This window comes from Ailuropoda melanoleuca, chromosome 5 (genome assembly GCF_002007445.2).
Source record: "Ailuropoda melanoleuca isolate Jingjing chromosome 5, ASM200744v2, whole genome shotgun sequence".
Classification (NCBI taxonomy): Eukaryota; Metazoa; Chordata; class Mammalia; order Carnivora; family Ursidae; genus Ailuropoda; species Ailuropoda melanoleuca.
The window spans coordinates 52,322,216-52,348,872 of NC_048222.1; the positions used below are offsets into that span (position 1 = coordinate 52,322,216).

The 26,657-nt window shown below is 35.6% G+C and overlaps 2 protein-coding genes and 1 non-coding gene across 3 annotated transcripts in view; 2 read left to right on the plus strand and 1 right to left on the minus strand.

Annotated features, from left to right (window-relative positions):
* On the plus strand, nucleotides 1-25,516 carry LOC105240486 (transcription elongation factor A protein-like 8). Its single transcript, XM_019806484.1, is given in 3 exon segments — nucleotides 1-9; nucleotides 25,158-25,341; nucleotides 25,344-25,516. Coding segments are annotated over 3 exon segments (366 nt in total).
* UNC13C (unc-13 homolog C) overlaps nucleotides 1-26,657 on the minus strand; it is a 586,721-nt gene that overhangs the window by 452,204 nt on the left and 107,860 nt on the right. The gene's annotated exons all lie outside the window — the stretch shown is intronic.
* On the plus strand, nucleotides 17,297-17,400 carry LOC117802477. The gene has a single exon (XR_004625859.1). It is a non-coding gene; the product is annotated as a U6 spliceosomal RNA (small nuclear RNA).

Genomic DNA, 26,657 nt, shown 5'->3' on the forward strand with positions numbered 1-26,657 from the left:
ATGTTTCAGGTAAGCTGAAAAAAACAGGGGTGGCTGGTCCACAGTTCTCCAGTGCAATTTAAGATACATCATGGGGTAAACATCTCTCAGTTGCAACTGCTCTTGGGCCCAAGATGAACAATGATGAATGATGGACTAAAATTTATTTATCTGCATATCTATCTATTTATTTATTTATTTATTTTGGGGGGGGGCAGCAAAGCAAGGTTTACTGAGCAACAGCAAAGTGATAGTACAAAGCTCCCAAGGAGGGAAAGGACCTGAAGGGGTTGCCTGGACTAATTTTTTTTTTTTTTAAACTCAAGTCTGAATCTGCCAGGATCCATTTCTACCTTACATAGTAGTGTTGCTCTTAAACTTATTAATTCAGTTTTGCTTATTAGTAGAAAGCTGGAGGAACTTCTCTATGAATACAAGTGGGCAAAGAGCTAGAGCTAAAACGACCTTGGGGTTCATAGAGTCAAAACCTTTCATTTTTATGGATGAGCCCCAACAATATAAAGATTTATCTAGATCATATAGCTCAATGACAACTTTTATTGATAAAAATGTGGAATGTATTTGTTTTCTTGACTCATTAAGTATGGCTTAATTACTTGGCAGTATTTTTGGCTATATTTTAGATATTTTTCAGTATCTCAGAGTTAAGTCTTTGAATATAAAACAGGATAAAAGCACAATAAAAAAGATCTTATTTATGGCCATAAAAAATTTTAAGATACTGCATACAATATAGAAAATTAAGCATTAAAAAAGAATATACCCACAAAAACTGTCACAAGCATAATTTAAAGTCATACAATAACTAATTTGAGATATCAACTGGTCAGACAATATGCATCTGCATTTCAATAGTTACCAAAAAGCTGTTTGATAAAATTGCAGAACAAAACACTCTAAATAATTTTTAAACATATTTAAAATTGATTGGAATGAATCTTGAGCTTAATATGTTAAAAAACATGCTACTTCCAGAGACATAAAATTTAAGTGTGAATTATTAGGGCATTCCCATTATTCCAAGCAAAACGAAAATGTACACAGCCATTATTTTAACCTAGTTCTTGAAATTCTGATCGATGTACTAAAGCAGACCAATTAAAGCAAAAATAAACAATATAAATGTTAGAAGGCAGAACACAAAGTTATTTTCATTTTAAACCCAAAAGACAAGTCACCTGGAAAACTGTTAGGGTTAAAAAAATAAATAATAAAGTGAACATAAATAACAGGAACAGCTATTTCCTACAAACTCTTGGTAAGTAGCTTGAAAAACAATGACAAGAGATCTGATTTCAAAAACCAATTACTTTGACATTGTCTCCCATTAATAACTGGATTCTATATCAACCATTCCAATGAGTAAAGGTAATCTTAAAGTCAATTACTTTGCAGCTGCTAAATCTAGTACATTTCAACTTTTTCAATTATTCGATTCATTCCTTCACTGAATACATATTTTTATGAATTACCAGCAAATCTTTTCTGTTCACTCCTACTCCTTCCTTGTCCACCTGGTCTCCTGTCCTCCTTGAAATCTTTCTAAATGCAGTTAAAATCACACCACTTCCCTTCCTTGTTTAAAACCCACCAAGGCTACCCAGTGCCCACAGGAGAGAAAACAGATCCATATCTACTGCATGCTCATGAGCCCTCATTCACATCCTACACTTTGGCCACAATTAAGTTCTCGCCGTTTCATCTTCATGGCATGCTCTTTGAACTCTGTGTGCCTTTGCATTTTTAGTTTCCTTCTCTAAAACAAGCGTTCGCCTTCTTCATCTAGGGGTCAGCCTCCAAAACTCAGTTAAAGCATAACCCTCTCTGCTGGAAACGTGCAACATCTCAGGGATTCATGGCTTGTGTACGTGATTATCCTCCTGGATAATCCTCCTCTTTGTCAATTTCTTCATCTGCAGTCCTCCTAGATAAAAGTGCTTTTAACTTCCTCTTTCTAATTTCTACTACATTTCTGAAATATAATAGATGACCAATAAATGTTTGGTGAACAGTGAGTGAACCTTAAATAAGCTACATTTTATGGAAGTATCTAAAAGTCCAAATAAAATTTATTTCATCTTCCTGTGTAGGGAAGATAAATTATTTTATAACACATTGATAGATTTAGTAGTTAAAATCCTAATGGCAAGCTGCTGTAGGGTTACGGATATTTCAAGTATAACTGGATTCATAAGTCAAAACATCGATGACCTTTTAAAAGGAGAATTATGAGGAAAGTCTGTAAGGATTTAAAAAATCTATACTAACCAAATATTACTGTCCCGGCAAAACAGATTGAAAGATAAATTCAACAAAATTAGCCAAGTAACAAACCCTTGTACTTAAGAATTCAACAAATAAGGAAGGATAGATTGTTATCAAAGACAAAGACACATACCAGTCAATAAATGATGCTTAGAACATAGGTTAAGTATCTGTAATACTTATTTACATCCTCATCTCAAACATAGCCCACGAAGTTGCAGATGTAGTAATTAAATATAAAATGAGAGGAAACAAGTAAAAATAGAAAGGAATATTTATTAACTATGGAATAAGGAGATACAGTTAGAGGAAAAGTTCATTAAGTCTGTTATGTTCATTTAGTGCTTTTGTATATAAAAACAAAGAAAATGAAATATATTTACTAAAAACACGTATGTTGGTATATTCGGTATATAAAGACCTGTTAGAGGTCTCTAAAAAAATGACCCTAATGCCCCCCAAAATTGGCCAAGAATGTGACCAGATAACATACAAATCAGAATGCAACAATGGTAAATAAGCATGAAAAATGATATAATTTACTAAAACTATGCCTCATCAGATCATAAAATTAGTAAAAATCAGAATAATATTTTAATGATATTAAAAATAATACTGAAGGCTGTTAAAGATGTCATTAATCTGACACTCTGATGCATGGCTGATGACAGTGAAAACAGTCATATAATTTTTAGAAAATTTTTAGTGATGTCTAGCAGTAGACTGTTTTGATGAGAAAAATTTTTTTCAAGTTGATGCTAAGGAAATTATTTTTGTTACAAACTGAATTATGTCCCCCAAAATTCACATGTCAAGGTCCTAACCCACAGCACTCAGAAGGTAGGCTTCTTTGGAAAGAGCTGTTGCAGATATAGTTAACATAAGGTCATACTTGAATATGGTGGTTCCCAATCCTGTATGACCAGTGTCTTTATAAAAAAGATATTTAGAAGCAAATGCACGCACAAGAAAAGCACCATCTGAAGACTGCAGCTTGCTGCCACAGGCCAAGGACATCTACCAGATGCTAAAAGAGAGGCCTGGACAGATCCTTCCCTAATATTTTCACATGGAGCACTGTCCTTTCAACATACCTTCATCTCAGGCATCTAGCCTCGAGAACTGTGAGACAACAGGTTTCTGTTGTCCTAAGTCAGTTTATAGTACTTTGTTTTATCAGCCATGGCAAACTAACATAATTTTAAGTCATGAAAAAAAATTAATGTGTAAAGATCTGCACTTTCATTTTTCACTCACACACACACACCCTTGAAAAAACATGCATAATCAAGTATAGAAATATGGGTTGAAAATTATGTTCTAAGGACGCCTGGGTGGCTCAGCTGGCTAAGCATCTGCTTTTGGCTCAGGTCATAATCCCAGGGTCCTGGGATCGAATCTTGCATCAGGCTCCTTGCTTAGAAGGGAGCCAGCTTCTCCCTCTGGCTGCTGCTCCCTCTGCTTGTGCTCTCTGACAGATAAATAAAATCTTAAAAAACAAACAATTATGGTCTACGACCTTGATTCAATAATTTGTGACCATTAAAATAAACATTTAAAATACTATATAAAATGTAGGAAATGTTATGTGTATATACATACTTACATATATAATATAGGTTTAATATACATCATACATATATTTATTACATATATATCATCAGGACACACACACACTCACAATGGTTTTGTTCCCTGACAAATCACCTTTTGTTCTACATGTAGTTGTTTTTGCTTAGTCAAATTCTGATTAAACCTCTGTAATTACCAAAAAACAAACAAAAAACCCTTCGTAATTACATACTGCTTGCTCCTTGTAAGGCTGTTGCCAACGCTCCTTGTCTCAAAGTCCTATCATTGCACAAGGTCATCTTGTAGTTCAGCGACTTAATGTTGTTCAGATAAGCCCAGGATGCATCCATCTACTTTAGAGTGAAACCTCCTCTATAAATAGGATTAAAGTGAAGTTCCAGGTTACCAGTTAATTTTTTTAAACTTATTAAATATTTACTAGGTGAATATCAGTATCTATTCAATCACGTTGCATAGGAACCTAAAAAACTAAACCATTAAGGTTTTAAGAATATATGTAATATAAGTGCGTCTCCTTACTATTAATTTCATCAATGTTTCTCTCATGAGAAGAAACTTCCTTTCTCAAGAAGGAACTTGGAATGTGATTTAAGGCAACATGTGACCTCCTGAGCACTCAATTTTCCTTCATACGTAAATGAAATAGAAGGGTTTGGCCAGCATATATCTAAAGGCTCTATCTCTAAATTCTATGATTTTGTTTCTCTAGATATAATTTTCAGTGTAACAAATATTTACTCACCAGTTTCCACTCAAAATATTAATACCTATTACCTAAATTTGATATAATTATTTCACAGTTGAAGATAAAAGTAAAAATTGTTGTGTTGTTGTGTTTCCTTTCTTGATATTTCATCCTTGTTACAACACTTTTTGAAGAAAATTTAGATCAAAGAGATCTGAAAGCTTATGAAGAATCTGAGTTCTGGAGGCCTATATAGCTTAGGAATTTCCTTAAACTATTTTGCTCTAATGTCCTTCTTTGCTCTCTAGTCCTTCAAGTATAAAACAAACCTCCCACTAGTGGCAATATTGTTCACTATCCACTTTGGAAATAGGTTTATTTTCCAGCATATTGAAATACGTATGACTTTTAAAACATGTACATGATGCCTGATAATCATGAGATGGGAGCTGAAAACAATCCAGAGGAAAAACCTATATTGAAATCACAAGATTGTTGAATTTCCATTGACCTTTACAGAGTACCTACTATGTATTAGATATTTTGCATAGACCTTATCTGCTCTTTTATTGAATCCTACTAATTGTCTTGTGAGGCTATCAATATTCACTAGATTTTGCCAAGGCAGAGGAAACCTTTGGCCTGGCTCACATTTCCATTATAATTCTGGATATAATGGGGGGGGTTAATTGACAGATTAATGCTCATATCTCATATACTTTTTGTTCAGTTATGGACAGGGGGGTTAACTTAAACTGAGAGACAATACAATATGGTAAGGATATATGAAAGATATGAACAAGTTGATATGGAAGCATAGAGAAAAATCTCCTAACTCTGCAGGCAGAGAGGACAATGGGTTTGTAAACAATTCGTGAGGGCAATGATTTATGAATGGGCATTTGTCAGTTCAATGAAGCCATTCTTAGAGGAAAAAAATTTACAAAGGCACTGAAGCTTGAAAGACTATAGAGTATTAGGAACTGAAACATGGGAGTGTGATAGTAAAGAATTTTAATAAATAAAATGTAGATGAATAGGGTTTATTGCATAAAAATCTTGATAGCTTCAATTAAGGAATTTAAATTATACTCTAATTGTAACGTGGAACCACAGACTGTTTTCAATCAAGACCGTGACATGTAACATGATCAGAGTTTTATTTTGTTTTTAGAAATCTAGGCCAGTCCTCTGGACAATAAGACAGAATAAGAGGATATAGGAAGATTCTGCTCTCTGGCCCACCTATATCATAATTCTACACACATGCACAATTGTTAGGTAACAATTTTCTTTTTATTAAGTAAGTTCTAGGCCCAACATGAGCCTTGACCTTACAAACCTGAGATCAAGAGTCCCATGCTCCACCAACTGAACCAGCCACGCACCCCACCTAGGTAACAATTTTTAACATGTTGTATAACTGAGCCTGGTTGGCTCAGTTGGTGAAGTGGCTGCCTTCGGCTCGGGTCATGATCCCAGGGTCTTGGGATCAAGTCCCACATCAGGCTCCCTGCTCAGTTGGGAGCCTACTTCTCCCTCAGCCCTTCCCCCCTGTTCATGCTCCTCCTCTCTCAACACCCTCCCCCGAAATAAATACATAAAATATTGTTTAAAAAGCATGTTGTGGGGTGCCTGGGTGGCACAGCGGTTAAGCGTCTGCCTTCGGCTCAGGGCGTGATCCCGGCGTTATGGGATCGAGCCCCACATCAGGCTCCTCCGTTAGGAGCCTGCTTCTTCCTCTCCCACTCCCCCTGCTTGTGTTCTCTCTCTCGCTGGCTGTCTCTATCTCTGTCAAATAAATAAATAAAATCTTTAAAAATAAAAAGCATGTTGTATACCTGAAAATAATGTAACATTTTGTGTCAACTATACTCAAAAAGTTATTTACAAAACTCTAAAACATATCCAAGCTTAGGGGTGCCTGGGTGGCTCATTCAGTTAAGCAACTGACTCTCGATTTCAGCTCAAGTCATAATCCCAGCTTTATTTTGCTGAGACCAAGCCCAGAGACAGGATGGGTTCTGCACTCAGCAGAGAAAATGTTTAAGATTCTCTCTCTCCCTCCACCCCCAACCCCCTCACCCCCGTATTCACTCACACACTCTTGACGCTCTAAAATAAATAAATCTTAAAAATATGTATTTAAGCTTAAAAGGAAAACAAACATAATTCCCCCAATCACTAAAAATGAAGTAGCAATTCACCATTAAGAGAGAATGAAGTTAAAGCTGAAATTGCTCTCAGAGGCACTGGAATAATTTATTTACTCAACAAGCATTGATCAAGTGACACCTAAATGCTAAGCATGTGCTAGGGGCTAAGATACAAAGACTGAAAATAAAGATAAATATCACTATTCCTCATAGAACCTCAGTGGTAAGCCCACACTACAGAATCTATGCAACAATAAAAGCTAAAACTTTTTTCGGAGCCACCAGGATAAAACAGTGAATTGGTACAATGTCAGCACATACAATATAAACGCATGAGATAAAAACTATGAGCATGGAGAAACAATAAGGAAGTTTTCCATCTACCTGGAAACATAATTGGAAAATTTTTACCCATGATAAAGGAAACCTCAAGCTTATATGAAATGTGGGTTCAGAATTCACATCAAATTGAAAACTGAAATACATTAACTCTTTTTACATTAAATACTATTAAAAATTGATGATGCACCTGGCCACAAAAGAAACCTCAACATATTCCATAAAAGTGGTGTCATCAAGACCAATTAAACAAGAAATTAACAGTGAGTTGGCAATTTAAAACCATCACCACCAAACAAGAAACTATGTTTAGAAATACATAAATATTCCCAAATATGATTTGGGAGGAAAAACAAAAACAGTGGAAATTACAAAATACTAATAACTAAACTAATACTAAACATACATCAACATACATGTGCAGACACGTACTTTGGGATAAATTAGTCATAATAGGATGCTGACAGCTTTAAAAGTATATTTTAAATATAACTTAATTAAAAGAGACAAGGTAAAAATTCAACTCAAGAATCACAGAATAGTAAAAATAAGGACAGTAAAGATGAAAAATATGTAAAATTATTTTCTGAAAAAAATGCGTGAAGTGTGAGGTGATATCTCATTGTGGTTTTGATTTGCATTTTTCTGATAATGAATGATGGTGAGCAGCTCTTCATGTGTTTGTTCGCCACCTGTGTGTCTTCTTTGGGGAAATGTCTATTCAGGTTCTCTGCCCATTTTTGATCAGCTTGTTTGGGACTTTTTTTGTTTGTTTTTTTTTTTTTTAAAGATTTTATTTATTTATTTGACAGAGATAGAGACAGCCAGTGAGAGAGGGAACACAAGCAGGGGGAGTGGGAGAGGAAGAAGCAGGCTCCCAGTGGACGAGCCTGATGTGGGGCTTGATCCCGTAATGCTGGGATCACGCCCTGAGCCGAAGGCAGACGCTTAACCGCCGTGCCACCCAGGCGCCCCGGGACTTTTTTTGATGTTGTGTTGTAGCAGTTATTTATATAGTTTGGATATTAACCCCTTAATTCAGTCTAGCATTTGCAAATATCTTCCCCTGTTTAGTGGGTTGCCTTTTTGTTTTATTGATGGTTTCCTTCGCTGGGCAAAAGGCCTACATTTTGATGTAGTTCCAACAGTTTACTTTTGCTTTTGTTTCTCTTAAGACATCTCTAGAAAAATGCTGCTATGGCTGATGTCAAAGAATTACTGTCTGTGTTCCCTTCTAGTAGTTTTATGATTTTAAGTCTCACATTCAGATCTTTAATCCACTTTGAGTTCATTTTTGTGTGTGGTGTGAGAAAGTGGTCCAGTTTCTTTTTTGCATGTAGCCAGTTTTCCCAACACCCTTTGTTGAAGAGACTGACTGCCTTTTCCCATTGTGTATTCTTGCTTCCTTTGCCATAGATTGACCATATAAGCATGGGTTGACTTCTGGGTGCTCTATGTTGTTCCACTGATCTATGCTAGACTTTTTTTTTTTAATGCTAGAATCACAGAGATAAGAAATAGCAAGTGTTGGTGAGGATGTGAAGAAAAAGGAACCCTCGCATACTGTTGGTGGCAATGTAAATTGGTACAGCCCCTGGGGCAAACAGTATAGAAGTTCCTCAAAAAATTAAAAGTAGAAGTACCATGTGATTCAGTACCCTGTGATTCTACTTCTGGGTGTTTACCTCCCCAAAAATAAAAATATCAATTTAAAAAGATATATGCACCCTTATGTTTTTACTGCAGCATTACTTACAGTAGCCAAGGTATGGAAGCAACTGTAGTGTCCACAGATACATGAATGGACAAAGAGTGTGTGTGTGTGTGTGTGTGTGTGTGTATAGCCATATAAATAGCCATTAAAATTTTTTTTATATATATATCCAAATATAGCCATATTTAGCCATTAAAAGGATGAGATCTTGCCATTTGCGACAACATAGATGGTTCTAGAGGGCACACATGCTAAGCAAAGTAACTCAGACTGAGAAAGACGAATACTATATGATTTCACTCATATGTAGAATCTAAAAAAACAGAACAAATGAACAAAAAGCAGAATAAAACCTATAAATACAGTGAAAAAACTGATGGTGGCCAGAGGGGAAGAGGGTGAGGGATGGGCAAAATGGCTGAAAGATAGGAGATACAGGCTTCCAATTATGGAATGAATAAGTTATAGGAATAATAGGTACAGCATAGGAAATATATTCTATGATATTATAATAGTGTTGTATGGTGACAGATGGTACCTATCCTTGCGGTGAGCATAGCAAAAGAGAGTTGTTGAATCACTATTTTGTACACCTGAATCTGATGTAAAATTGTGAACTATACTCAAAAAGTTATGAAAGATTGCTTCTTTAAAGCATTAAATAAAATTATAATTATTTATCAAGACTCACTGAAAAGAGGGAATACATATGAACAATAGCATTATGTAAAAAGGATACAACTGAAGATGCAGTGGACATTTTTTAAAATTGAAAGTATGCTACAAATATCTTTGTGTCAATGCTAAAACTTGAAGGTAATTTTCTAAAAACATTAACAAAAATATAATTTCTAAAAGAAATTGCTAACATTTACACAAAAATATAGAAAACAAAAACCATTACTCAGGAACTTTACTCAGTAAGAAAATCTCCCCAAAAAGAACACCAGATGATTTTTTAAAGTTTTATCAAGTCTATATGAAATAGATAATACCAATGTAATATAAATTTGACTATAGAAGTAAAGGGAGAACACAGAATGGAAATATTAATGTACACTTTCTAAGGTTAGTATAAACTTGCTATTAAAATCAGAAAAGGATAGTACAAACTAGGATTATATAGAAGTATCATATAGGAGAGCTCATGAGCAAAATCCTAAATAAAATTTTTGTATTTGATCCAGCATGGGTGTACACATTTATCTGAGTTGGATTTATCCCCAAAATAAAATAGTGCTTTAACAATATAAAAATCTATCAGACTTGCTTCCAGAAAAAAAAAAATGAATAGACTTTCCCGATTACTTCCGCAAAATACATCTAAAAACTTTCAACACAATATATAAAATAAACACATATAAGTGCTGCAAGTTGGAGAGATGGCATACTGGCTAGTGACTTTGGACACAAAGCATAATACAGTGTTGAGTTTTCTGGGTTTTCTGTTTGCCTCAAATATCCCAAACTGGACATTGCATCCCAGAGATATCAATGGTGCCAACAAGAAAGACTCCAAGGAAGACCTACTCTCTTTAGCAGAGGAACCAAGAAAGGGACAGGCCACTCAGACAGAAACTTTTAGATGATAATTAACCCACTCTAGCCAAACATCACACACAAAATCCTGTTGCCCCCATTTCCACTCCTGTCAGTGAAGGTCAAAGGAGTGCCAGGACTTCTACTGTTGCTGGACTGTAATGAGGTACTCCAATCCCCAATACTGGCTGGAGTGCTGTCAGGGAAGTCCAAGTAGGGAGTTAGAAATCACACAGACAGCCTGAACTTCTTCCCTACAAAAGTAGTAATGAGACAACTTTCCCTCCTCACTGGAGTGGTATTAAAAGAGGCCTAGTAGAAAGTTGGGACTTTCATCACTGCTCAGCCATACATAACATAATCACCCCCTCAATGTCAGTGGTGGCTACACAGGAAGCAGCAGTTAGGCACCTGTTCCCTTCTAAGCTAGGGTGGTATAAGCAGAGACCCAGTAGGAAGCCTCAACTTGAAGTCATGCCCATCACAGTAACAAAAAGTTCCTCCTCCTAGGTATCTATGGAAACAAAGAAAAAAAAAAAAAAAACCCTAAGTTTCCATCTCCACCTAGAAGAAATGAGTCAGAGTTCTCATTCAAGTGCTAGAGGACTGTCAGACAAGATAAAATACAAGATTTAAGTAAAACCCAAAGTCCTATAATACCCAAAATGTCATTATTAAAATCACTTGCCATACCAGGGACCTCAAACTGAATGGGGAAAGACAACAGATGCCAGTGTGATAATCCAGATGTTAAAGTGTCTGAACAAGGATTTTAAAGCAGCCAATAAAAAATGTTTCAATAAACAATTATAAATATACCTGAAACCAATGAGCAGAAAGTTTTACTGAAGGAGTAGACAGTCTCAAAGAAATTGAAGATATGAAAAATGGAAATTTTAGAAATAAAAAATATAGCCACTGAAATATTACTAAGCAGATGGACTCAACAGCCACTTGAAAGAAAAATCAATGAACTTGAATATAAAACAGTAGAAATTACACAGTCTGAACTACAGAGCCTGGAAATAAGTGTTAGGGACAGGTAGGGTTATAATAAAAAATTTAAAAATATAATATTCATCTCATTGGAGTTTCAGAAAGACAGAAGAAAGAGGAATAGAATTCTGAGTCTACTCAACCTGCAGTAACAAAATACAATAGACTGAATAGCTTAAGCAACAGACATTTACTTCTCAAAGTCCTGGAGAATGGAAAGTCCAAGACCAAGGTGCTATCAGATTTGACTCTTGGTAAGGGCTCTCTTCCTGGCTTGCAGAGGTCCACCTTCTCACTGTATCCTCACATGATAGAGTGAGCTCTGGTCTCTCTTCTTATTCGGATAGGAACACTGATCCCACCATTGAGCTCTACCCTCATGATAGCATCTAAACCTTATTAACATTCAAAGGCCCCATGTTCAAATACAATCACATTAGGAGTTAGGGTTTCAACATTTGAATTTTGGGAGGGCACAAACATTGAGTCCATAACAGAGATAGAAATGTATTCAATAAAAAAATGCCTAAAAAATTCTTCAAGTTTTGCAAAAAATAAAACACAAATCTGCAGAATAAGCTGATAAGCCATACACAGGACAAACTGAAAAATTCATGTCAAGACACATCACAAACTCCTGAAAACTAAAAGCAAAGAAAAAATATTGATAGCAGTAAGAGAAATGGCACATTATCTGTAGGGAGAAACAATTTGAATGAGAATGGATCTTCTTTCAGAAACCACAGAGGCAGAAAGAAATGGCGTAACACTTTTTGAGTGCTGAAGAAGAAAATGATCAACCCAAGATTCCATATTCAGTGAAAACATGTCCTCAGGAATGAAGAGGCAATCAAGACATTCTAAGATGAAGGAAAACTATGAGACTTTAGAAGCAGCCAACTTACTTTAAATGAATGGCTAAATAAAATTTTCTGAACAGAAAGGAAATGAAAAAAGGAGTCTTGAAACATCCAGAAAGGAGAGTGAATGATAAAAGCAAAACTATGGGTATACACAGTATGCTTTCCTTCTCCTCGAGTTTTCTATATTATGTTTGATGGCTGAAACAAAAAGTTTAACACTATCTAATGTGGTTCTCAATGTATAGAGGAAATATTTAAGACAATTTTACTTTAAATGTGAGAGAATAAAGGACTATAGTGGTAGATAAGGTTTTTGTACTTCACTAGAACTGTTAAAATGTATTCACCAGTCAATTTTGACAAGGTATGTATGTATAAAGTATAGTAGGCAAATTAGTGGTCCCCAGAGACAACCATAATTCCTAGAACCTAAATAATTTATTTAATATGTAAAAGGGAAATTAAAGTTGCAGATAGAACTAAGTTTGGTAATCAACTGATCTTCATATTGGAATATTATCCAGGGTTATCTGGTAGGTCCAATGTGATCAGAAGGACACTCGAAGTGGAAGAAGAAGATAGAGTGAGGTCAGAGTGATGTAATATTAAAAAGCTCAACACACAGGGGCACCTAGGTGGCTCAGTTGGTTGAGTGTCCAACTCTTGGTTTCAGCTCAGGTCATGATTTCAGAGTCATGGGATTGAGTCCCATGTCAGACTCTGCTCAACAGGGAGTCTGACAGGGATTCTTTCCATCTCACTCTGTCCCTCCCCTGCGTCAGATAATAAATAAGTCTTTTAAAAAATGCTCAACACACAGTTGCTGGTTTTGAAGACAGAGGAAAATGTTTATGAGCCAAAAAATCCGAGCGCATCTAAAATCTGGAAAAATCATTGAAACAGATTCTTCCCTAAGCCTCCAGAAGGGTATACAGCTGTGCTTATACCTTGACTTTAGTCCAGTGATCCTGTAACAGACCTTTCATCTTCAGGATTCTAAGATAAAAATTTGTGCTTTAGTTTGTGGCAATTTTTTAAGGAAGCAATAAAAAAAGCTTATACATAATGCAATACCAAGAGTTGTCACTAAAAAGGTTATACAAAGAGATACACTGAAAAACTTAAAGTGTACAAGTAATCTATAGAAATGCAGAAAAGATAGACAATGAAAACCAGAGAAAACAGAAGACAAAGAATAAAATGGCAGATTTAAGCCTTATCAATAATTGCATTAAATGTAAATGGTCTAAATATATCAAATAAAGCATAATGGGATGGATGAAAAACATCATGACCTAACTATATGCTCAGGAATTCAATTCAAATATAATGATATAGGCAGGCTGAAAGTAAACAAATGGAAAAAGATATACTATACAATCAAAAGAATATAGTTTCACTCATTTATGGAACATAAGAAGTAGGAAGATAGGTAGGAGAAGAAAGGGAAGAAGAAGGGGGGGGTAAACAGAAAGGGGAATGAACCATCAGAGACTATGGACTCTGGGAAACAAACTGAGGGCGTCAGAGGGGAGGGGGTGGGGGAATGGGATAGGCTGGTGATGGGTATTAAGGAGGGCACATATTGCATGGTGCACTGGGTGTTATACACAAGTAACGAATCATGGAACTTTACATCAAAAACTAGGGATGTACTGTATGGTGACTAACATAATAAAAAAAATATTAAAAAAAAAGAAAGAAAAGGATATAGTAGCTAAACCAGTATCTGATGATGTAGACTTCCTAGCAAACAAAAATTAATAGAGAGGCAATCTGTATAATGACATAAAGGTAAATCAACCAGGAAGACATAATAATCCAAAATAAGATGTAACTGAAAAGTAGACAAATCCACAATTATTGTCAGTAATTTAAATCCCCACCCTACAGTGATGAGAATCAAAGAAATTATTAATATATGCAAAGGTATATCATGCTCATGAATTGAAACCCTTCAGATACAAAATGCCAACTGTCTCCAAATTTTATATATACATATATATGTATATGTATACATGTATATATATTTTACTTTTTCATGACTTATTTTATAGTCATGGTAACCAAGACTGTGTGATATCAGTAGAGTTAAACATTGATCAATGCAACAGAATACCAAACCCAAATAAAGACCCACACAACTCATTTTTTTTTAATAAGGATGAAAAAGCAACTCAGTGGAGGATAGATTTTTAAACAACTGGTGCTTGAGTAACTGGATATTTACAAGCAAAAACACCACCCTCAACCTAAACCTCATACTTTAACACAAAAATTATCTCAAAATGAATATTTAAATATGAAATAAAAATTATAAAAAACCTTAACTCAAGAAAAAGTCTCCAAAACAAAACTTGGTGAAGAGTTCTTAATCATAACATCAAAAGCATGATACAAAAAAATAAAAGTCAATAATTCGGTCTTAAAAACTTTGCTCTTGGAAAACCCATGTAAAAAGAACTTAAAGAAAAGCTATAAATTGGAAAATATTTGCAAACCATAAATTGAACAAAGAACTTGTACCTTTAATACATAAAGAACTCTTAAAACTCAACAGCAAACAGCAACCATACATATATTACAATTAGAAAATGGGCTAAAGATGTAGAGACATTTCACTGATGAGGACATATGAATGACAAACAAGCACATGAAAAGATGATCAGTATCACTAGATATTCAGGAAATGCAAACTGGAGCTGTGATGAAATGTTTCTATGTACCTATTAGGACAGTTAAATAACAAAAATATTGACAATACCAAATGCTAAAAAGGATGCAGTGAAACTGGGTCTCTCATACATTGTCAGTGTAAATGTAAAATATAATAACTCTCAGTTTGACAATTTCTTATAAAATTAAATATACCTCTACAATAGAGCCAGCAATTGAACTCCCGGGCATTCATCTTGGAAAGATGAAACATCCACACAAGTCTTACAAAGGACTGTTCCTAACAGCTTTATTTTTAATAGTCTCAAACTGGAAACAACCAAAATATCCTTCAATAGGTAAATAAAGTGTGATGCATCCCAGGAATACATTAGTATTCCTTAAATAGTAGTCAGCAATAAAAATGAACTGATGTGCACAGCAACTTAGATCTCAAGGGCAATATGTTAAGAGAAAAAAAAATAACCAGATGACAGATATTATAGGACTCCATTTATTTAAAATTATACAGACGTAAAACAGATTAGTGGTTGCCAGGGGTTATGCAAGGTTAAGCACGGGAGGGGTGGATGAGAGAGTACACAAGCATGATGGAATAGTTCTATATTTGGATTGCAGTGATGGTTATACAATCTACACATATGATAAAATGACAAATATTTACACATATTTACCAGTGTCAAATCCCTGGTCTTTATATTGTACTCCAACTATCTAACATATAACTATTAGGGGGAACTGAGTGAAGGGTATATGTGATCTCTATACTATCTTTTCAATAACCTGTTAACCTATCATTTTTTTAATTAAGCAGTTAAAATCTGTGTTAAAAAAATGAATTGTATTTAATTAAAACTACAATCCAATTTAAAGTTGGACAAAAAATTTGAACAGACACTTCATAAAAGAAAATGCATGAGCAGCCAAAAAGCACAAAGATTATGTTTGGGGAAGTAAAATTTAAAACCACAATGAGATACTATGCTATATACTGTAGAATGATTGAAATTAAGACAATAACAGTGCTGGTAAGTATGTGAAGCAGCTCAACCTTGCTTACCCTGAGAATGTAAAATGCTACAATCACACTGGAAAACAGGTGATTATTTCTTAAAAATGTAAACATGGTACCAAAATATGGAAAGAGCCCAGATGTCCACTGACAGATGAATGGATAAAGATGTGATTTTTACACAGACATATCACTCACTCACACACACACACACACACACACACACACACACAAAGCACACACACTGGAATAATAACTCAGCCATCAAAAAATGAATTCTTGCTTTTTGCAACGATGTGGCTGGAACTAGAGGGTATTATGCTAAGTGAAATAAGTCAGTCAGAGAAAGAAATACCATATGATCTTGTTGATATGTGGAATTTAAGAAGCTAAACAGATGAACATAGGGGAGGGGAAAGTAAAATAAAACAGAAACAGAGAGGGAGGAAAAATCATAAAAGACTCCTAACTGTAGGAAACAAACTGAGGGTTGCTGGAGGGGAGGTGGCTAGGGGGATGGTTTAACCGGGTGATGGGCATTAAGGAGGGCACCTCAAGTAATGGGCACTGGGTGTTGTATGCAACTGATGAATCACTAAATTTTACCTCTGAAACTAATAATACATGTTTATTAAATTGAATTTAAATTAAAAATTAAAGTCACCCTGAAAAAAAATTTAATATGGTACATTAAAACCTAAATGTGGACTAACTTTAAATATATATAGAATATGTGTGTTATACCTATATACATATCTAAAGATATATGTTCTTTGTATAAATTACCATAAGACACAGAAAGCATAAATTATCAAGAATGGGAATGACAAATGTATCACATCAGAACTAAAGAAACAACAAAAGAGCAGGAAAACATATTTGTAACATACAACAGAGGATTAGCTTTGCCTCCATAAAAGAATTTGAAAAACAGGTAGAAAAATTGCATATTGAATTGCATTTCCTAAGAGGAAATTAACATAGGAAAAGGTGCTCAAACTGTTCAGCTATGAGGATTGTGCAAGTTAACACTAAGCACTGATATTTTATTTCACAACCACTGGAACGGAAAAGAAAATGAAATACCTGAGACTGTCAAGTTATGGATGGAAACTTCTATGAAGTACTGTTAAAAATGTATATGACCACTTTTGAAAATGAAATCAGTTTCCAAGTAAGGTTGAAATTTTCTCACCCAATTGCCCAACAAAGCTGTTAGGTATGTAACATGAAGAGAACCTTACACTTATGTAGCAGATTACAATTAAAATATTTATTACAACAGTATTTGCCATAGGGAATACTGTACCATATTGTTCCTATTAATAGGGAGTAGTCTTGATGTATTTATATGGTAAAATACATTTAAATGAGTTAATTAGACCAATAGGCATCAATGTTGTTTTTAATATAACATTGAGTTTTAAAGGCAAGTTGCAGAATTATGTAGTCTGAAATGTTCGTTTTGGCAGCACATATACTGAAATTGGAATGATACAGAGAAGATTAGCATGGACCCCGCACAAGGATGACAGAATTATCTAGCATGGCATCATTTCTATATTTATGAAGAGTAAAATTATAATACATCCTAGAAGAATACACATGAGATTATTTTAATAGAGATTGCCCCTAGGAAAGGAAGGAAAAACTAGAGAGTGAAATAACCTTTAAAGAACAGTAGCTCCTTTCATGGCTCCCTATTTATTACCACACAACCCATTCCATTCCTCTCTGCCTCCTGTGACTGGCTCCTTGTGCCCTCAAGCATTCTTTGGCTTTTCCATTTACCAAATCTTAACATACTTTGATGATACCCCATCAATTACACATGGGGCAAAGCAGAGTACAGAGCAAATGACATGCAAACAAACATTTCTTGTTGGAATCCTTGTATCTCAGAACCAAAAGGCTTCTTAGAGATCTTGTCAGCTAGTGGGCTTCAAATTGTGCTCTGAGAAGCCCTGGACTTCCCGAGAGGCACTTCACTGGGCAAGGAAGGGCTTGACAGCTAGGACTCAGAACCCACAACCTTGGATTCAAGCACAGCAGTTTTGACTTTATCTGCTTTATAACTGGGTCTGAAGATTTTGTTTCCAAAAACAGTGCTCTTCAGAAGGAGAACGAAAACCCCTCAATTTAGGCATTAACTTTATTTTTTATAAAAACATAATAAAGTCATTTTCTAGCAAGATCACATAACTCTTCTATGTTTAACCGATTTGATGTTTATGGAATTCTCAGTGCAATGGGAAACTGTTAAGGAAGGTATGCGGGAGTCTTTGGTTTCTAACATCTACCTCATCGTATAAAACAAGAGGATGCTTTTTCAAGCGTCAAGACAAAATGAAATAATTATATTTCATTTACCATTACAGCAATTCTGGCATGAGTTCAGGGAGAAAGGAGAAGGAAGAGTTCACTCTGTCAAATTTTGCAGTGCGCATCACACCCTGCTCTTTCACCGAGAAGAGGAAGAGTCATCAACTTGTACAGGCACAACTCTTTGATTCATTTAACCTAGTGATAGCCCTGTAAGTAAGTCTGATGTGTTAAAGAAAGTGCAATGGGGTGTGAGCTTTTGCAAAGCAACTGTTTACTCTAATATGAAGTTGCCAGAGGAAAAACTAAGTCATCAAGTTTTCCATCCCTGCCTGTTAGCTAATCTCTAATGCAAGTCATTCATGAAGCTAATAAGTTCTCTTCAAGAAAATCACTTTAAAAAAAAAAAGGAATAATTATATTAGGCACCAAAGTTCATGAGGAAGAAAATTCACAACAACTCTGATCTTTGCTCCAGGCTCTGCTTAATGGTGCAGAAAACTAATAATCATTAATTTTCACAAAAGATGTCATGTGGTTAGAGCTATAATATTCAAATAATATTCAATTACATTTTTTATAATGAGAGAAAGCCTCTTTTAATCATTTTGAAACCAGTTACCATGAAATGCATTATTTTATTCCTGTAATATCTTCACTACAAGTCTTCAGAACATGGACAGCAATTTCACTTCCCAGGATCTACACTGAAAACACACAAGTTGATTTTGCATTCAGACCTCATTCGACCAACAAACAGAATAATGACATTTTTTTCTACTCCTCTTGGTATAGAATTATTGAAAAGTACTGTTTGCCTCTTGCAGAATTTCCCACCTTCAGAATTATCTATTAATATTTCTACTTTAAACAGAAGACCTGTAACCGTACTTAAAGGTGATGTTTAGATGAGACCTCTTCTCGACTGCTAATGCCCAGGGAAGATGGTGTAGCCACAAAGCAGAAGGACTTTGATAGGGAATGGTTTTCAAAATCTGTCTCAACAGATTTGGCAGGAGGAGAGGGATTATTCACCCATATCTCCATCCCCACCCCTGCAATTTAGAATCCACACTATTTCATGATTCTACCTCTTATCCAGGAGTGCCTGTACACACAGAGCTAACAGGGTATGGATTATTCTGAAGACTAAAAACTAAATTGTTAGTCAGAAAATAGAGCTTGTAAAAATTTTGCATCCACTGGCAAAGAACTTGGTATTTTTAGGTCTCAGTTTTGTAAACCTTTAGCTAGAGGCTGAGACAGCCACACATGGAAAAGATTTCTAACCTTAGGAAACCTCTGTCAATTCAGGGGTGCAGAAGATAGAAAAGGTGGGTGGGGTATCCCCATAAACAGGTGGAGAGGACAGGAATCACACTCTAGGTAAATTAATTGTAAGCCTGCACCTATATTCCAGGTTCTGACTCTCATTCCATATATCAGATTTCCTCCCAGCTGAGTGTATTAAAGCAAACCACCGCGGTATCGAACAGCCACATGGAATGCTCCCTCTTTTGAATTTACTGAGGAGTACCTCTGTCTACGGAGTTTCTTGAATCTGTAGTATTCCCCATAGCAGACTCATTCTCCTGTAATTACTAAGTCAAACCATGGGAGAAAAATCCACTGACTGTATATTTTTACCTTTTTAACCTACTGCTACTAGTTTTCAGCAAAAATAATACAAATGGAGAGAAAACATCAAGTTAAAACTAAGTGAAAGACAAGCCCCTTTCCTTTGATCACCAATCATTATCTAACATAGGAGGAAATCTACATTCTATGGCAGGATGGGGGAGGAAATTTAGTATAATTTGAGACTTCATATCAAATCTAATACATACTTGATAATTTTTTCTTCACCTATTTGTGATTTTAAATTAAAGGGTTTGCTAAAATACATCTTCTGTAGAAATAACAGAAAAACTATTGTCAAACCATTACCTTCAAAAATTGCTACAGAACCAAAAACAAAAGATGCTTGAAAAATTCTCTGAAGTATGTTTTACTGTTTTACAATGTGTGGTATCACACACACACAGTCACAGAAACCGTCATTCTTTCTTTTGCTTATACCAGTATAAGGAAGGAAATTTTTATAAGAAAGTAACTTAGTATAAAGGATTAAAATTTCAGTCCTCGTAAGACTCAACTCAAATCTTCTAATGAGAAGTTTCATTTCAAACGATGTTTTGTTCTTTTTATATAATCCTAGAATGAAAATAAAGAGGCTTTAAGAGATGGTCTAAACTATTCTCATGTTTCCTTAAAAGTAGAGAGCAAAACCATCTGAAAGTAATGGGAATAATGCTATTCAATATAAAAGTCTGAGAAGACTATTTCCCGTACGTGTTGTACATCACTCTAATACCCTTTAAACTAATAGCTGAGTTCTCATTCTGTAGGAAAGCAGTGTCATTGAAAGCCAATTCTCCTCCAGTTCTCAGTTGGGTTCCCAAGTTGGATTAATAACATAAATTTTAAAGACTGCCTTATTTTACTACCTTTCTGTAGATTGTGAACTCCTTCAAAAATGGGAGCCAGGTAATCATCTTTATAACCAGTTCTACATTTTAACTCCATGCCTGGCACATACTTGTGTATAGCAAGCAATACAAGTGTGTCAGACACTAAGTTAAACTGGCTTGGAAAGGCTTATATTGATATTTGAATGATTATCATTTAAAATACAAGTTCTCTTGTTATGATCTTCCCCCTACCCTTGTACCAGGTGGTCCTTATTTTCAGCCTTATTCTGTTCAATCACTGGTATATTTTAAAAGGTCAAGAAGTCAGGGGCACCTGGATGGCTCAGTAGGTTAAACATACAACTCTTGATTTTGGCTCAGGTCATGATCTCAGGATTGTGGGATCGTGACCCATGTTGGGCTCCCTGCTTAAGTGGGGAGACTGCTTGAGATTCTGCCCCTACCCCACTCATTCTCCCTCATGCCCTCCCTCTCTCTAAAACAAATCTTTGAAAAGAAATCAGAAAGTCAGACCAGGACTTAGGCATTCAATTGTGGTATGGGAAATATTTGAAATAAAACTATCAAAAATATTAGTCACAACTAATGAAGCATCGAACTTTGCATCGGAATCCGGGGATGTACTGTATGGTGACTAACATAATAAAAAAAATCATTAAAAAATATTAGTCACAATTTTTTTATTGGCTAGCTTTCTGATACTGTTTTTCAGAAAAACATATTTAATTTCATCATGGTCAGTTGATATCTGCTGTATACTGACCTGTGAAGCTACTTTGGAGAATTTACTTTTCCAGGAATGCAACATCATTCTAAAAGTATCTTTCATTATATACTATAGGAACATATATGAAGGGGAAAAAGAAAAAAGCAAGGAGAGTGCTTTTTCTCTTTCCTGTCTTGCCTGACTGCTACTGTCAGTACCAACCTTGATTCAACTTTCACTGCTGTCTAATTGCCATTAAACACATGTTGGGAAATATCATTAAAAAAGACATGAATGCTGCCTGTCCTGTGATCTGGACCAGGGCATTTGGAGTCTTCTCACCCTCTTCCCTGTCCTTAGGATGTGGGTTCCACTTACCTTTCCTGCTGCCAGAGGCTGCTCCAAGGTCATAGCCTTGAGATGATGTGGTGTTCAAACACCTGCACAGTACACATGACTGAGCAAAGTTTTAGGGCCTCTTCATAAATTTTTAGAAGAGTAGACATGGGAATCCATCTGCCTTGTTGCCACACAAGTCAAGCCTCATATGGAAGTTCCCTTTGCTTATTCACACTCCCAACCTGGAATGGCCTGCGTCTTTCTTTAGTCTCTCCCTGCCCTGAGTACAGGGATAATTTCAGATTGGAAAACTCCCAAGAGGGTTGCAAAACAACAACACACAGCCTGATTTGACATTCTGGCCAGCCTAACCCTGAGTGATATGGTAGTTATCTATAAAACGTCTTTTCGGAGGGTGGATGAAAGAAAAGACTGAAAAAAGAAATTTGTTGGCTAAAAAAATATGAAGACCCATAAAACAGAAAGAATTAACTTTATTTGAAAAGCTAAAGGATGACTTATCTGCTGAAACTAAAGAAAATAAGAGAAAAAGAATGTGTGTGATATGATGCTTACAGGCTTTTATTCTAAGCCAGCCCGTTACAAGCCATTCTCTTAAGCTTTCAAATCTTAAACACTTCAGCAGCAAACCTGAAAATATTTTTACCTTTTTTTAAGGTTAGAAGGGTTTAGGTGGTCCTTGGGGGTACTTCAAGTTCTTGTTTAAATATTTATTCACTTCCAGATGACTGGAGGACCAATAATAATTCATTTTTATAATAAAGGAAATTATCCATTCTGACAAACCCAAATCCTAGGCTTCTGATCCTGCTCTCTATATATCATCTCCTAATGCTATAAACATGAATCTCGAAGGTCTTATAATTCTTTCTCATTTCAAATGAAGGCTAATGCTTCTGAAATGGATTCACTACATTACTCATATCTGCTGAGTCAAGGGATCTCAAAATGCTGCTATACCAACAAACAGAATTATTATAGCTCATTACAACTACACCATGAAGGATGATTCTAGTACATGCTGCAGTCATTGCATTTAAGAACAAAGTATCTACCTGGTGACCATCTCTAACTCGGTGAGCTTCAAGCATCTTAAATTCATTAAGTTTAAAAACAGAACTAATCTATAGTTCTGCTAATCTTACTGCTGCATTCTCTTTGTGTAAAGGATGGTAATGGCTTCCATCCAGTCATGAAGTCTAAGCCTTGAAGTCATCCTCAACTTTCTATTCCGTTCATTCCATTCACTACCAAATTCAGCTAGTCACTAAATTTGGTTGAACCATATCCTAAACCGTGTCACACTCACACTCTTCCACCCAATCCAATCCCTGCCATAGTTCAGATTTTCATGATTTCTGAAACAGTTTGATTTTCCTGCCTCTGTATTTCATCACAAACTGGTAGAAGTGTCTTTTGTCATTTGTAGTAGAGGGTGTTGTTGGTTTCAAGCTTTCTATTCCTTTCCCATATGAGGGCTTTAGGATACAATGCTAAACTTTTGTTTAAAAATGAATTGGCCAAAAACATGTATCTCTTCTCCCTTTTGTTACTTAAGTGACAATAAAAGATTAAAGCATATAAAATCTTTAGAATCAAGTAAGCAACATGAAAGAACCTAAAGTGTAAACTTATTCTGAAGAACGCTTCACAGATTCCAGACTATAAAGTGATGAGGGTGTTGGGGGGGGGGTGTACAGCAAGGAATATACACCAAGAGAAAGGAGTTGAAAGCAAGAGAATGATTTCCTATCTGAATACAGTATTTGGACCCCTACGTCCTGTTCACCACCATGCAGTCAAGCTGTCACTGCCCCAGGAAGGAGACCCAAGGTTTATTCTCATGAGAAATCTGAGAAGTATGGACCCTAACACTCCAGTAAAATGGTGAGAGATATAAACAGCAAAGTTAAATAAAATCCTATATATGAACTACTGAACTATCAGACCCCTTGCTCAATGTACTTCTAGAGCCACAAAACAGGCAAATGCCTCTTCAAAACTATTCAACTAAAGTGTTGAGAAATATAGGTGAGAAAAGTTTCTCAGAAGTCAGAACAGGAAGAAAAGGGCAATGAAAAAATAAATTTAGAGACCAATCCTGGACATCCACTCCCAAGTTAAAACAATTCCACAGAGAAGAACAAAGAAATTTGTGGAAAATAAATCAACTCAAGGCCTTTGGGGGGGGAAAGTTACTACAGACAAAAACATTTCCAAATATGAATACGTTTCCTCCATGCCCCCCCCCAAAAAAAAGTTTAAAGGAAGTGACTTTCAAATGGATCCCTTCTCAGAAAGTTATTGATCTCCACGTTACAAAGAACTAATTCCAAAAAGAGATAGAGTCAAAGCAGCTTACGAGAACAATAAAGGGAATTCCCAGGATGGTTGCCAATGGAAATCCCAGGAAGAGTGATGAAGCAGGGATCCAGAGCAATGAGCCCAGGACCAATAATATTGGTAGTTGTCTGATAGGTATGATGGTCCATGTAGGAAGAAATAATTGGGGCATGGAAATTTATTTTTTTTAAAGATTTTATTTATTTATTCGACAGAGATAGAGACAGCCAGTGAGAGAGGGAACACAAGCAGGGGGAGTGGGAGAGGAAGAAGCAGGCTCATAGCGGAGGAGCCTGATGCGGGGCTCGATCCCATAACACCGGGATCACACCCTGAGCCGAAGGCAGACACTTAACCACTGTGCCACCCAGGCGCCCCTGGGGCATGGAAATTTAAGTTAATGAATGAAAGGCAACTGATAAACCAAGGTAAAATGAAAGATGTCTCTTAAGTAAATTTAACAGAAGAATTGTCTTGGGTTTGTATTAAAAGCTATATTTGTATCATGGTAAATATAAATGAGAACTATTTAAATAAAAATATGAAATATACAGCAATGGGAGAGTGAGTAGAGGACAAATATGTTGAGTTTAATGCATATCTACTATAAAATCTATAAAATAGTTACTGAGAACTAAGAGACAGCATTATAAGCCATTATTTTGATATATGGAAGCCAAGATATGTTTGAGGGTGCTGTGAAATAAAGTTCTAAAAATAGAAAGAAAGAAAAAGGAAAAGAGGGGAGGGGGGGAGAGAGAAGGGAGGAGAGAGAAGGGAGGAGAGAGAAGGGAGGAGAGAGAAGGGAGGAGAGAGGAGAGGAGAGAAAAGAGGAGAGAAAAGAGGAGAGAAAAGAGGAGAGAAAAGAGGAGAGAAAAGAGGAGAGAAATAAGGTCTATTCTAATTCCATTAAATGTCTTTTAGATCATGGATTAAAACAGCACATTCTTGAGCTCTGTATTGCTGCAGAAAGAGAAAAGTGCCCTGGATCCTTTCAAGACTCTTGCTCTTTTGTGCACAACACAAATCAAGTGAGGGATGAGGGAGGAAAATCCCTGGATCTCTGCAGGATCAATTTATTCAAAAGACATAACAGAAAAATACTCAACATGAAAAGTCTTCTGAAGAAAATGAAGGAAAACCACAGAATATGCTAAAGGCTGAGGCAGACTGCCCTTTGGAAGATGTACCACAGGAGGCAGAAGGAAATCCTCAACTTTCCAAAGAAGGAGTAAACCAGGAAGCAGAGGAAATCTTAGAAGACTGACCTGACCTGACTGGAGGTTTAAAGAGCACACTCCCATAAGGCATTTGGACCTTGAAATGATAAAAGGAGCAGAAGAGTTGGAAAGGCTTAGGGGAGAGATAAAAAGAGTAAGAAACAAGTTTGTGATGATACACTGGAAGCAAAGACATTCCTGCAGTCATCTCTATCCTGTGTGCTTTAGGCTTTGATTTTTTTTCTTTGTTTTTGGTCTGATAGTAAAATCTGACCCACTTTCTTTCTGTTAGCTTTTTCTGATATATCTTTGACCTTCATTTTACTTTTAATCATCTGGTGAAATTTTGTTTTAGGGAATTTCCTTAGTACTAGAATCTCATCAGATTTTGTATTTTGACCCATTCTCCAGGTCTGTTTTTCAATTGGAAAGTTCTTTTTATTATGATATTTTAGTCACCATACAGTACATCATTAGGTTCTGATGTAGTGTTCCATGATTCATTGCTTGCATATGACACCCAGTGCTCCAGGAAAGTTTCATACACATATGCATGAAAATATATTCATTCTATATTGTAAAGCAAAACATAACAGGTTGTAAAGCAGTATATTTGGTGTCAGGTCACATATGTAGGATTAAATCCCAAATCGTGCGTGCACATGTACATATACATACATACAAACAAAAACTTAAGTGCTTATTTCCGTGTGATGTGAGTTCTTTTTGCCTATATGTATTTTTTCATGAACATGTGTCACACACACGGGAAATTAAAGTTTTATAAGAGTCAAATAATTTGCAGTCAGCTTATAATGAACTGCAAAGGCAGCACCTAAACTCTTGATGGAAGATTAAACAAACAAACAAAAACAACAGGAAACTTCAAGTTACCTCTGGATCTCTTAGCTAGAGAAACAAAACTGACAATTATTGCATAAAAAATATATATTCTCTGAATATGTAAATTTTAATGATAAATTAGGCCAATTTTGTTGAATTATAAATCCTCCAACCAAGATTTTTACTTCCTTAATAGGCTTAAATCCTTTATAAGCAGAGACAACATCTTACATGTTTCTCAGGTAGTTGGTATTTCTAGCACTCTTCATTCATTTGTGTGGATTTCTACTTCTCTCTGATATGATTTTGCTGCTTCCTTAAAGACGTCAACATTTCTTGGATTGGGGTCTGCTAATGTCTTTTACGCTCTAGCTGCTTTTAAGATTTTTTTTGCATAAGTATAAAAAACAATCAAAGTTATATGTTACCATAAAAGACCCCAAATAACGAACACAATCCTGAGAAAGACGACTTCAAGCTATTATTATAAAGCTGGGGTAATCAAAATAGTATGATACTAGCTTTAAAACAGA